This window comes from Euprymna scolopes, chromosome 26 (genome assembly GCF_053919585.1).
Source record: "Euprymna scolopes isolate OS-2025 chromosome 26, ASM5391958v1, whole genome shotgun sequence".
Classification (NCBI taxonomy): domain Eukaryota; kingdom Metazoa; phylum Mollusca; class Cephalopoda; order Sepiida; family Sepiolidae; genus Euprymna; species Euprymna scolopes.
In genome coordinates, this window is record NC_136507.1 from 33896743 (window position 1) to 33912031 (window position 15289).

A 15289-nucleotide genomic window follows, 5' to 3' on the forward strand; every position below is an offset into this window, starting at 1 on the left:
ATACATCGATACAGGATTCTGCTTGTTGTTTTCACGGTTACTCTGTACGCTTTGCAGCTTTTGAAAATCAAACACCTTTAAAGAGAGTCAAATTCGCTAAATTTGGCTTTAAAAAACTTCAATCTGGCAACAAAAACCTGAGAGTGTCCCCCCCTTTGATTTAACCACGTTTCGAATATCATTATAAGAATAAATGACCATTATTGTATACATGTGAAAAAGAAAAAAAACATCGTAGTAATTTTCACGTGCAGCAATTCTTCACAGACGGAAAAAGTCAGTGAAACGATACGTAAAAAAGGGAACATTCGAAATAAACCGCAATAAAGAGAAGAGATAAGCACTTATGGAGTAAATTAAAGATTCTCTCTTACAATCTGAGTTTATTGTTTGTATTGAACTATGTAGCCTAACATTATTTACTAGTGTAAAATATGGTGTTTTGCGTCCTTATTGCTTATTTGTTTGTTTACTTTACTTATCGTTTTTTTTTTCTTACTGTTTCTTTCACTTCGAAGGGCACTTTTAAGTGTCAGTGTTCTTATTAATGTTCTTACTTATACGGGTGTGTGTATGCTCTTATTTCTTGCCTTGAAAGTCTCCGAGGCGTGTATGCGCCATATATAATGCGTACATACCTGCATTGCCTTGGCCAGCGGATATTTTCTTGAACGCTGGTCTGTATTCTCATGGGGAGTGGTACTTACTGCTGCAGAAAAATGCATTAATGAACACAAGATGGGATTTGAAACTTACATTGTTTTATTTCACGGCAAGCCTATCATCTCGAACCCTGATTGTCGGAAGAGACACCCTAATGTCCCGTCTGCTTCATCTGCAGCCCAAAACCCACTCTCAACTCATGTGTCCGTCAACCGGAAGCCTACGACCACAATTCCCGTTTTACCCCTAATTTCCGGTGCACGTCACCCCTAATTGCCGGTGCATTGTATCCTAGGTCATTAAAGGTGACTGAGTTTTATGGGTGTCAAATCTAACCTTCTGACCCTGCTAAATCACTGATGGGAAACCCAAAATGCTTATATAACTTCTATTTCTAAAAACTACCTATAAGCATTTAAGCTGGGATTCCCAATACTACACTAGGTATTTATTAGTACTTATTAATTTATCTCGTTTGGGTCAGTTCTATATTTTAAATACAATGGACATTATTTCCATAGAAATATTTAGAAACTCTTATTTACTGCACGTTATTGGTTTTCTGTCCAGAAACGTAATTTTTTGTGCTACCCAAAAAAATATCATTTTTACGAAACATATTTTTTTGATTAAATAGATCTCTACTTCTGTGTTATTTCCACGGGACCTGCTAGTAAAATGATATTTTAAATAGTTATGCATGTGCCAAAAATATCCTGTTATGTGTCTTCGTTTTTTCCAATATTTTACCGCTATTCAATAAATTTGAAAGCTTTATCTCTATCAAGCGACATTAAATTGATCCAAACGAAACTGGTAAATCTCTCGTCCATTATAATTTCTTCTTGTGTTCAATGTTTCTTTTTTGTTTTTTTGACACTCGCACACATACACACACGCACACATACACACACGCGCAGACAAACGTGCGCACACATGTTTATTTATGTATTTACACTGCAGAAGACAGAAAGAAGTGTAAAGTTGCCGCTCGGACCCACACGTTGTCTGGTCCCGTCGCAAAATCAAATAAACAAGGAAGGACATAAAATATACGACTCAGCATTTAAAAAAAATTCAAATGAAATGCATTTATTTGTGGTTATTCCAACAATAACGCATTTCATTATATTTACAGGTCATTTCGCACACCCATGTATTTTAGAACGCTCTAAAATATAACGTATTCTTTTCAAAAGTCTCTTTCCCCGCCACCTGAAGCAGGCCACTGGCTTTCTTTTTTCTATATTTTCTTTTCCTTCCCGGGACGAAAGTGCGCGCAAACTTGCTTGATTTGCATGCTTGCTATAACAGCTGCTACTGCTAATATTTTCGTTAGTAAGCAGTGCATCGCCTGCTTCTGTTTTTTCACGCGCGCCACAGGGTTATGAGACAAACGGTCGAAATTCTTTTCTTTTAGAATAAAAGTTTTTTCAAAAGATATTTTGTATTCTTACACGTCACCAAATAAGAAATAAATAGAGGAAATACATAAACATATACACTTTCCATTATTGATTTTTATACACCCACGTACATTATATATATATATATATATATATATATATATATATATATATATATATATATATATATATATATATATATATATATATATATATATATATATATACGGACGGAATAATCGCGTTGACACACAGGTTCTCATCAGATCACCAAAGTTAAGCAACTTTGAGCCTGGTTAGTATCAGATGGGTGACCATTTGGGAATTATAGGCGGTGAATGTGCTCTCTGCTTATCTCGGCATTTGTTTCCAGTCGTCCTGTACTTCACTTGCCATTGGTGTTTAACAATGTCGTCTCAGGAGAGGTATGAGTGGAGATTGCGCACCTCCTGCCACAAAAATTTCACGTGAAAGCAACCCTTCGTGGGTATCCATAGTCTGTCTTAGATTGAAGGACTAAAATATATTTTATATATATATATATATATATATATATATATATATATATATATATATATATATATATATATATAAGTTATGACATTTAAAAAACAAATGTTTAAATTTCAACGATGTTTCTCGCAGTTAGGATTGGTTTTGAGGCTCTCTCCTTGCTAATGGAGTCAGGGATGGCTTCGTTATCGGGTTCGAATCTCCCGACAAGTAGTAATCGTGTCATCCTGTACTGATGATTCTCAAAACGATGAAACACTAATGTCTGTAGGTATTAAAAACTTTATTGTAATAGTCTACCGCTCCAGAAGATATCTCACTACTGATGCAATTCTCTATCTATATAAAAGCCAAGTACGTCCAAGGATGGAATACTGTTGCCATATCTGGGCAGGAGCCGCTAAAAACAGCCTACCCTGCCTTGACAGAGTACAAAATAGACTTCGTGGCTTAGTGGGGGATGCCCTTTTCTCTACCCTGCAACCTCTCTCCCACAGAAGAGACGTTGCGAGCCTATCCTTGTTTTATCGTTATTTCCATGGCAGGTGCTCGTCTGAGCTCCAATCTCTGGTCCCCCCTCGCCAATCTTTCACGAAAAACACCCGTCTAGCTGAATCCACTGTGAAAAATTTCCCCCACTCTATATCTGTGCCTAAATCAAAACATGGATTCCATGAACAAAGCTTCTTTCTTAGAACTGCACGCCTGTGGAACTCTGTTCCGTCTGCCTGCTTCCCACCGAACTACAACTTGGATGTCTTCAAGTCCAATGTTAACAAATTCCTAATGAACCGCCCCCTTAAGTAAACACTTCAGCAAATCTCCACACTAACGTAATGTACTTGCAATAACCCTTATACCTGAGTGGCTTCCGGGCCTTGATAAGTGGTGATCACTGTGTAAAAAAAAAAAGTCATGTCAACCATTTTAAGAAACTCGGTTCTTATTGTTCAGCACTTTAAATTTGAAATAGAACATCAGTCACTTTAGTTCGCATGCATAGATCATGATGTTATGATAATTAGATCACTATGGCCGAATGTTACATTTAAAAAATAAATGTTTAAATTTCAACGATATCTCTTGCGGTTGAGATCTCGTGAGTGAGGTTTGATACTTGCTACTGTAGTCTGAGATGGCTTCGTGGCCGAGTTCGAATCTCCAGACCGGTAAGTAATCGTGCCACCCTACACTGATTATTCCCGAAAGGATTAAACGCTAGTGTCTGTACGATGGGACGTGCAATAAGTAATGCCCTTGACCCACTTCACATAGAAGTAGAGCAACGAAACTTGGCACAGTTATTAGTCTTTCTCTACATAGGAACCACCCAGAGTTATGCATTTCTCCCATCGTTTGATGCAGCTTTGCAGACCGCTTTTGTAGAACACCCTAGGTAGGTCCCCCAACCACGACGTGACTTCAGAAATCAAGGCTGCATCATCTGGGAAACGCTTTCCTTTCAAAGACAACTTCATGGCTGGAAAGAGGTGAAAGTTAGAGGGTGCAAGGTCAGAAGAGTAGGGAGGATGGGAAAGGATTTCATAACCACACGCCCGTGCTTCTGATCTGGCGACATGCGAGTTGTGGACCGGAGCGTTGTCCTGCAGGAATAGGGTACCTTTGCTGACCTTGCACCACCTCTTGATTTTGATAGTTTCCCTTAATTTTCTCAAAAGTGAAGCATAATAGGCTCCTGTAATTGTGGTACCCTTTGCCAGGAAATCTGTCATCACTACCCCGTCCTGATCCCAGAAGACTGTGTGCATGACCTTGCCAGCGGAGGGCTGCACCCTTGCCTTCTTTGGAGGTGGTGAGTCCAAATGCTTCCACTGCATTAACTGGCCTTTGGTCTCTAGAGCATAGTGATGGACCCAGGTTTCATCCTGTGTAATCAGTCTTTTGTAAACTTTGACTCATCTTCTTGGCACATTTCCAAATTCATCCTCGAGCAGAAGAAAAAGGACTAATAGGTCTGAAATATATTGAGATTTATAACACCATTGAATACAACAGAAAATTTTTTTATTGTTGTTTAGAGTAAAAATTTGTGTGAAAAAGAAAAAACAAACAACAAAAAAAAGCAATTTATTTCTTTTCTTTTCATTTAATTTTACTCTATATAAAAAAAATCTCGCATTGTTCTTGGCTTTTAATTTTACCTTCTAATTTTCTTCAACAATGCTTCAAGCAAACTACAATCTACTTATGTATATATATATATATATACACATATATATATTTATATATATATATATGAACCCTTAGAGACGGCCTTAAATATTTTTGTGTGTGTATATATATACACACACATATATTTATTTATTTATTTATTTATTTTTTTTATTACATTTTCACCCCAAACAAGGCGCATTGCCACTTTGGTGTAGGGGGCTACTATCAGGGGCAACAACTACTGGAGTACTATGTAGGGATTTGGGCAGCAAGGTGTCGGTTCACGTTACACTTGAACTTCTGCACGTCAGTACTGTTGGAGAAGCAGGGACCTGGAATGGAATTCCAGAGTCTAGCGGTTCTGGGGAAGAATCTATTGGAGTAAAAAAATCCTTTATCATCTAGGGATCTCTACAGTGTGGGGGTGGGATTTTGCAGCCTGTCGGGTTTGTCGAGGGTGCTCACGTCGTGGGGGCACAAGTGATTGCAGTTCGTCAGAGCATTCACCACTAAAATACTTGTAGAAAAGGCAGAGGGATGCAACATTTCGTCGATGGGAGAGAGGCTGAAGCTTAGATGCCAGTTCAGGGCCTATCAGGTTTGCGACTCTCTTTTGAACCTTGTCAAGGAGCGAGAGACTAGTAGCAGATGCACCAGCCCAGATGTGGCAGCAATACTCCATACATGGGCGAATGGTGGCCTTATAGAGGTACAGGATACTTTCGGGTGTTAGTAGTTTTCTAGCACGGTAGAGAGAGCCCACCTTTCTTGCAGCGGCCCCGGCAATGCCTTCAATGTAATTGTTCCAACTCATGTTTCCTGTGAACGTTAGGCCAAGGAGTTTGAAAGAGGGACTCTCAGATAAAGAGTCGTTGGCCATTGCTATGGGTGGTAGAGAGGGTTTATATATATATATATATATATATATATGTGTGTGTGTGTGTTTGTTAAGTGATTTTAGGAATTTAGTCTTAAGTTAACTTCAAACATTTTTTTGCAACTTTGCTAATACTGCTTTTATGAATAGCGTGACAGACCGACCGACGGAGCCTCTCAGAAAAACACGGAGACTCTACCAAAAAACCGACATTATTTTTTCGCGAACCAAATGTATTTACGTGACGTAATTGCAGAAACGTGTTCAAAAACGTTTTTTAAAACGCATGTTATCGCATGATTAAAAAAACAAACAACTGAATTTACGAACAATTTTCTTTCAATTTTTGTTTTTTTTTGTTTTTGTTATTGCAGACTGCGGTGAACTTGTCAAATTATCACGGAGGAAAAGGTCAGCGATTTTAACATCACCGAATTTCCCAGACATCTATGAGAATAACCTCTCTTGTAATTGGTTGATCAAGGTGAGCTCGTTTCGCCATTAAATTCATCCTAATTTTCTTCTTCTCTCATCCCTCGACTGTTTCTGAGAAGTTTGGCCTTATATTCTATCTCTCTTTCTGGTCGTAAACTGTAGCTGTTTTTTTTTGTATCTCTTTTTAAAATGTGTTGTTTTCATCTGTTTTTTTCATCTGTATTTTTTTCATCTGTTTTCTTTTTCGTCTGTCTTTTTTCATCTGTTTTCTTTTTCATCTATTTTTTCATCTGTTTTTTCATCTGTTTTTTTTTCATGTTTTCTTTTTCATCTGTTTTTTCATCTGTTTTCTTTTTCATCTGTTTTTCATCTATTTTTAAAATGTGTTGTTTTCATCTGTTTTTTCTCTGTTTTTTTTCATCTGTTTTTTTTTCATCTCTATTTTTTTCATCTGTTTTCTTTTTCATCTGTTTTCTTTCATCTGTTTTCTTTTTCATCTGTATTTTTATCTCTTTTTAAAATGTGTTGTTTTCATGTTTTTTTCATCTGTTTTTTTTCATCTGTTTTCTTTTTCATCTATTTTTTTCATCTGTTTTTATCTGTTTCTTTTTCATCTGTTTCTTTTTCATCTGTGTTTTTTCATCTGCTTTTTCATCTGTTTTTTTCATCTGTTTTCTTTCATCTGTTTTCTTTTTCATCTGTTTTCATCATCTGTTTTCTTTTTCATCTGTTTTTTATCTGTTTTTATCTGTTTTTTCATCTGTTTTTTATCTGTTTATTTTTCATCTGTTTTCTTTTTACTTAAAAAAACTAATTTCAGTTATTGTTCTTTTTCTTGTTTTTCTTACCCTTAATTAATCTTTTTCACGCTTGTATTTACTGGTTCAGCTTCCCACCTAATCCTTTTTTCCTTTCTTTTTCCTTCTTTTTCTTCGAATCCGGTTCATTCACAAAAATCACTTTCACTTACGATGTCGGCAACTTTCACGTGATGACTCCCGTGATTATCCGAATCACTTATATTTCATGGGTTAAAAAACAGCGCCATTCGTACTTATACTGTATTGACACAATAACACTTGTATTTAATGGGTATAAACAGTATCACTGTTATTTTGTATGCGTTGATACAATAGTATTTATTGGATAGTGATACTGTTTTTCTGCTATTTAATGGCAATCAACAAACTTACACTAATATTTAATTGGTGTCAAAACAATATCATTTGCAAGTATTAGTTCCGACAAATACACTTGGTAGTCGTTCTTATTATTTTCAAGAGATTCTTTTCTAGAGCACTTGGAGAAACTGAACCCATTTCGAGATTACATTTAATTTGTTCCATCTTCAGTCAGTGATCGAGAGATCTTTCTTAACTGAGACAATTTTTATTTCTATTGGAGTCTCTATTTTTGGGATGTAAATTTGCTCACCATTAAAAACCGAACTCATCTAATCCAATGCCCTTGTGAGCTGGTCCCTCTTTATTGCGGTGTAATGATGTCCCTGTGCAGTTCTAGGAGGTTCACCGTCCCAGGATTTGCCTTCTCCCTTTTAAAAGGGGTTAGTTTATTGCTAACCTGAGGCGCCCTTATCGGGGTTGCTCAGGCAGTTTTTGTCAGTGGGAGATAAGTAATAACTTTATACTGCGCTGGCGTTTCAAATTCAGATTTCTTACCCTTGTGTCACATCGTCCTGGCGTAGGAGTGAGATAAGTAGTTTATATCTCTCGCCGTTAACTACTGTGCCGGCGAGACTACAGCCATTGCCAAACAATCAGTCACGTACGAACGAATAGTTATTTCCATCTTTTTGACATCACTTGTTATTAACCCCAGGCTAAGCAACGCGCATTTTATTTTATTTTAAGGCGGACGGAAATAGGCGATTAAAAGCAACAACAATAATGTTCTATCTATGTTGCGTTAGTAAATGTGAGCAGTTCGTCATGTTTAAACAAAACGCAATACAGTACAGCCAAATAGTCAAAAGTACAACAATATGGAAATTACAGACACGATTAACGTACAAAAGTAATCAAATTAAACAAAACAAAGTGATCGACCATACTCGGAGGCGACCCGAAGGCTACTTTTTAGTATTTACTACATCAATGAAGAATAGAGGGTGGCAGTCATTTCCCAGGATGCCTCCACTTATACTTAGCCACCATCTTACAATCTCCACTGTTTAGCAAAGATGGGTATTAAATGGCATGTAGTATGATTGGATCTAAGATTGAAACCTAATCTCCTGACTCATTATCAGAAAGGCTAACCATTATACCAAACTTACAGGAAGGAAAATCTAATTCAATCTAAAAAAAAAAATAACATTTTTAATCTTCACATAAAACGCATTGCAACGGGGCTGCTTCTTTTCAGATTACAACAGGTTCATCTTCAGATCCAATCTAAAAGAATACTTGTTATAAACTGTTGCTAAAATATCTTCACTTTATTAATCAGTGTCTGTCTTCGTAGAATATTCGTCATGTTCCAACCACCAATCATTCAATCTAACACAAAAAAACAAAAAACAAAAAAAGTAAGTAAATTCATCTCTTGTAATCAATCACTGTTTCCACAAATTTACATTAGTCTTAATATTAGTGTAGGCATAATCAGTTTTTTTTTTTACGGGGACAACTGTTTATAAACAAAATACTATTTTCTCCTCTGGTGCCCCAGCAGTGTATAGCAGACACTACGTTTCTTCGAAAAAGTTAGAAATAATGCTCAGGATATCAGATCTTCTTGTTTTAGCTCCAGATTAATTAATTCCTCACCTATTTTGTTATTAGAAATGTCCCTTCGTCTACGTTGTTCGTATATATATATATATATATATATATATATATATATATATATATATATATATATATACATGATGATTGCAACGTCTTGTCAGACTAGTGCCACTCCCTCAGACACTTAAAGTCCATGAGCCCAAAAATAACTTCCATCGCCACAGGACCATTTTTATAGACAAACCCCTGAGGGGTTATCTATAAACAGATGATGTTACAGAGTCTTAGCTTTGTACGACAGCTAAGTCTCTCTCTCGGTTCAAACTGTTGAGATCCAGCAACAAGCAAGAGCAAGATAGCCAGCAACAAGTTAAATTGCAGACCAGCTTGTTTTTAATCCTTCAGGGAGACTAGCCACCCTCCTCACCAAACAAGTCTGATGGGGGAACCAGTTTTGTCGCCGGTGACCCGACCATGAGGCAGGTAGTACTGGGTTACATTGTACCAGTAGCATATGACAAGACCTGACAATTTTTGCTGATTTCTTTATGTCCTCTGATGAGAAGAATAACAAGAAAATCATTCTTCGAAACTCCATGGAATAAGGACTTTGTAAATTGTTTTTTTGGCGTCTTCAGGCGAACAATAAATTTTGATTGTAAATTTCAACTTACAGTTTTATTTTTCTTTCTCTTATAATAAGCTCTACTCTCTATTGCGTATTGAGCTTTTTTAATTCGGTTGGGATTAAATTTTTTATATATAAATACTGGTATTTATATTAGTTTGAAGTTTACCGTTGCGTATATCAGGTAAACACTACATCCCTTTGCATTTGCTTTCATTAATATATATATATATATATATATATATATATATATATATATATATATATATATATATATACTAGACTACCCGTGACCCGTTGGGTCAGTATGTTATATTAGCTATGGAATTCATGTATGAGCGTGACACTTGTGACGTAAAGAAAATAGTTTTTTTTGGACATAACAGAAACATTTCTATGAAAGTATATTAAAATGAAAAAAGAATATAGATAGATTCCGATAAGTCGTTCTGTTTATTGATTATTTTTGAAAAAATTTTTTTACAGTAGCTGAATTATAAGTGAGTGGCTATACTTATAGGTAAATATGCACTGAACAGATACCATAATACTTATAGTTAAATTCAAATTTTGATATATCTGCTTTTTTTTTTACATCGTTCATTTCAATATTACGTTTAAGTTATTTTAAACCCCACTCTTTCCATGTGAAGTAATTATTTCGAAATAATAACGTAAATAGTTCAGCGTCACAATTGTTCTTTTGATTTTTGTTTATTTTAAACCCCAATCTTCACATATTAAATAATAATTTCGAAATAATAACGTTAATATTTCAGCGTCACAATTGTTCTTTTTTTTTCGCTTTTAAATTATCCAGATAAACAATTACTTATACTGTCTGCTTTTATACATCTTTCATTTCTGTATTACGTTTAAGTTATTTTAAACACCACTCTTCCCATGTTTAATAATAATTTCGAAATAATAACTTTAATATTTCAGTGTGCAGGTCATGCGCGCATGTGCAACCGGATGTCGTAAACCGGGAAGTTGGTTACGTACATCGTTACAAGGTCATTTGAGTTTTATAATTATATATATATATATATATATATATATATATATATATATATATATATATATATATGGGAGAGTTATAGGTATAGAATACCATCAATTTTTTATAAGGAGACTTATCGGAATAATGCAAAGTTCAACGAATTGTTTTCGAGCTTATTAGAAATCAACCAAGAAATAAAATGACGTATAAAACTATATCGTAATATGCATATATATTTATTCATTTATGTAATAAGGGTATACATCAATTAGGGGTGCAGGGTAAGTGGGGATTCCTTATACCATGGTATTTCGAAGCCTAATTTTTCTCATCAGAGGAGAAGAAAGAGATGCTAGGTAACATTATAGGGATGCGGAATCTAGCAATAGTTACATTAGGAGCGAAACAAAATATTGAGGCTGAATGCAGAAACTAAATTGATCTCTGTGACATGGGAAGAGTACAGTTTTTTGAGAAGCATTGGCTTTGAAATACCGTGGTATAAAGAGTTCTCATTTTACCCTACACTCCTAATTGATAGATCATCCTTTTTTACTGCTTATCAAAAATTAAAGTCCACTTAAATATCTTTAAAAAGAACCCTTTCTCAAAAATAGATTTTCAACTCTTCCGATTTAAGGTTACTAATACTACAATCTAGAAGATTATGAAAACAAAAAGGTTCATCCAAACTTTTTATTTAAAAATTTGCATTTTTATTAAATTAAGCTTTTTGCACATGATTAAAATTATAAGACACAGGGTATAATTTGTCCTATTTATGGTAGTTCGAATGCTTTTAGTTCAGTTAGAGATTAGCAATCACTGTGTAAAGGTGTTACCATACCTAAAGCAAGAAAACTAACCGAAGTTGAGCATCTCGAATTCTAGGATTCCATAAGCAAGGTTTGTCATAGGGAGCGACAGCAGCTAAGGTAAATCGCAGTAAAATTGTTATTTTCAACTTTCTAAAGAACGCTGAGAATTATGGAAAAACAAAATCATTTGGTAGCCCCCCCCCCCAAAAAAAAATTTCTCCTGCATTGAGTAGCATTGAGTAGGAGAATCAGACGAGTTGTTATGAATGACAGAGGACTGTATTCTAATCAAATTAAGGCGGTTACAGATGCTGATTGCAGTCCAATAACTATCAGAGGACACTTACAACAAAAAGGTGTGGTAAATAAAAAGCGTAAACAAATTCCTCGATTGCTTCCACGTCACAAAGTGGACAGCTTTAGATTTGATCGTGAATACCAAACCTGGGACTTTGAGAAGTGGAAGAAAGGCCTGTTTTCTGATGAGAAAAAATTCAATTTAGATGGTTCTGATGGCTTCCAACAATATTGGCATGACAAAAACATGCTCCTTGAATTTTTTTCCACACGTCATAGTGGTAGAGGATCCGTAATGGTATGGGGTTCCTTTTCTTACAGAGGGAGGATGGAGCTCCAGGTGGTGCAGCGTCATCAGACAGCAACTGATTATGTTAGCATGATACAAAAAGCAGCTTTGATGATGGAGGGTCATCGTTTGTGGGGATGGATGGTTATTCCAACAGGATAATGCTGCAATCCACACTGCAAGATGGACCTTGAGATTTCTACGAGAAAATCAAGCCCATCTCTTGGGACATCCTGCATGCTCACCGGACTTGAATCCAATTGAAAATGTTTGAGGATGGAGGACACGAAATAGCAGAAAATGAACTTATTGAAGCCATCTTCAGAAACTGGAGCAGGATCTTCCGTACCTTAATGGAAACCCCTGTTTCTAGCATACCCCAGAGAATCAAAAGTCATCATAAGCAGTTGAGGTGGGACTCATTATTAAGTTTGATTGTTGAATGTTTTCATACACTTTTTGTACAATTAAATACAGTTTTTGTACAATTTAATACAGTTTTTGTACAATTTAATACACTTTTTGTACAATTTAATACAGTTTTTGTACAATTAAATACAGTTTTTGCACAATTAAATGCAGTTTTTGTACAAGTTAATACACTTTTTGTACATTTAATACAGTTTTTGTACAATTTAATACACTTTTTGTACAATTTAATACAGTTTTTGTTTCTGGTCTCATAATTTTTATCATGTGTAAAAAACCTAATTTAATAAAAATGTAAATTTTAAAAATAAATATTTGGAATGTAGCTTTTTGTTTCCATAACCTTTTAGATTGTAGTATTAGTAACCTTAAGTCGAAAGAGTTTACAATTTATCCTTAAAAAGTTTTTTTAAGTGGTCTTACATTTTTGATAAGAATTGTGTATATATATATATATATATATATATATATATATATATATATATATATATAAAGCTGAACGTCTCTGTGTGTGTCTTGTCACGATTAGGCTCCTATAATGGTCGACTATTATAGAAAACTGATCACATATAATGATAGAAGATATATCGAGACATAGGAATGAGTATGTTTGATCTGACATAATGACGATTCATTAAAATTGCGGGTTCTGTATTCGCGCCTGGTCCACAAAGTACGGAAATAAAAAATTTTAAAATAAAAAAAAACAACGTTTTACAAGTGTTTTTGATATAGATGTACATAATAATACTTTGATAAGTATGTTTTAACTTAAATAGGGATGGTATAATAAAATTGTGGGGTCTGCGTTCGCACCTGACCTCCATAGAATGGAAATAGGCACACACTTTAATAAATACTTTTCATATCTATCTGCGTAAGTATACTTTGATAATTATGTTTCAGTTTGAAGAAATATGGTATAATAAAATTATGGGGTGTTCGTTCGGGCCTGACCCCCATAGAATGGAAATATGTCACAAAGTTTAACAAGGATTTTTAATATAGATCCACAGAATATAGTGATGGGTGTTTCAGTGTGAACAGGTATGGTATAATAAATTATGGGGTTTATCTATTTTATGTTTACTTTCATCATATTTTTCTTTGGTTTTGATACCTCCAAATTCGAAGCTATCTCTTTACAACCCTTCCTTTTTATAACATATAATACTTTCATAAATCAGAGTCCATTTTCTGTAGGCTGTTTTTGAACCCAGTCAACGACGGGTACTTTTGCTAGTAATATATATATATATGCATTTTGTATTGTTGTGCAAAAGAGTGCAACGTATTTTAGCATAAATTGGAAAGATTCTATCGCTCACCATTTTTTCGTTTATTTTAGAGTCCGCTTAACTCGATCATTCGCTTGGAATTTTTTGAGTTTTCGATTGATGGAAACAAAGATATTTGCCCTGATTACGTGGAAGTTCGATGGAATATGATTGGACAGCCAGGCATAAAGTAAGTATGTATCGAATCTTTTACATCGTTTAACGATAACACAGAGTAACACGCACTTAGAAATGCCAAACAATGGTGTTTGTAGTGGAGGCGTCCGTTGCAGAAACTGGAGAAAACTCCACAACCCTCACTAAGTTGTCACATGGCTTAGAGGATATTGTCAATGATAAAAAGATATTGATGAAACAATAAAGGACTCATAGTTGTATTATCTACCACTTGACGTAGATATGGATGAAGTAAACTAATTTTGTTTCCAATTTTTATTTGTATACACATTTTATAACGTACTCAGAAAAAAAACTTATTAATGATAAGTGGTAATGTCGGGGGAGGATAGTGTGATGGCAACAGAACAGATGCTACACTGTATTCCTCGGTTAAAAAATGATAAGAGTGTATTAGTTTGAAATAGTCTAATACACTGAATTGAGCAGTAAAGTATAATACAATAGTACGATTGACAAACATAATATAGTTTCCACTTAAGACGAACAGATACCAAACCTCTATTATAAATGAAAATAATATTAAAGTTTCGTCTATAAACCAACAAATACGAAATTACCATTATTAATAAAAATAATGGTATAATTTCGGCTTCAGACAAACGAATACCAAATCACCATTATTAATAGAAGTAATTGTGTTGCTTTGACTTCAGACAGACAAATACTAAATCATCATTATTAATAGAAGCAAGAGTTATGTTTGATTACAGACAGACATATACCGAATATGATTAATTCAAGTAATATTAAAGTTTTGATTTCAAACATATACCAAATCACCATAATTAATATAGATAATAGTATACTGTTAATTTACTTTTTGAAATCATTACTATATATTTGGTACAATATAATAACCAATAATGACAAATACGCAATCCATCCTCTTTATTTTTAAGAAACTTCTAAATCAAGCTAACGCCTATCTCTTAATTTGATTATTATCAGCCATGACCTCTTCTGTTTTTTTTCTTGGATTTAATTGTATATCTCCGCATATCCTGAACGCATTGACTCCACATGACAAAACGCTAAAACCACCTAATCCTTTTTCAGGCCGCGTATATCCATTATATAATTACCTCATCACGATAACCTCTAATCTTCCCTCCCTAAAACTCTATAATATTTATCCTCTACCAAAAATTCTCCTATGCCCGTGCCCTAATGTACCAATCACTAAAAGCCACATCCATTATTTGTTACATAACGCATCTCTCTTCCGTTCCGATGAGAAGCATTAGGCTTTGAAACACATGGGTATAAAAGCATTTATACTTAACCTTAATAATGTATTTGCCTAACTGAATTGATTATTATTAAATCTATATAAACTAGTATAGACTTTTGTATTGTCAATTTTTCTTTCTCTCTCTCTCTCTCTCTCCCTCTCTCTCTCTCTATATATATATATACATATATATACATACATATATATGCATACATATATACTTTTTGCTTTATATAAGTAATAAAATAAAAAATAAAAATAAAAAAATAATATACACTGCTCTACTTCGGTATTGAG

The 15289-nt window shown here is 34.5% G+C and overlaps 1 protein-coding gene across 1 annotated transcript in view; it reads left to right on the plus strand.

The window, feature by feature from the left end:
• The window catches only part of LOC145247979 (protein SpAN-like), a 301691-nt gene that overhangs the window by 178563 nt on the left and 107839 nt on the right, over positions 1-15289 (plus strand). The window contains exons 13-14 of the mRNA XM_080109637.1: positions 6009-6118; positions 13632-13750. Of these exons, the coding sequence (XP_079965763.1) occupies positions 6009-6118; positions 13632-13750 (229 nt within the window). The remainder of the gene's footprint in view (positions 1-6008; positions 6119-13631; positions 13751-15289) is intronic.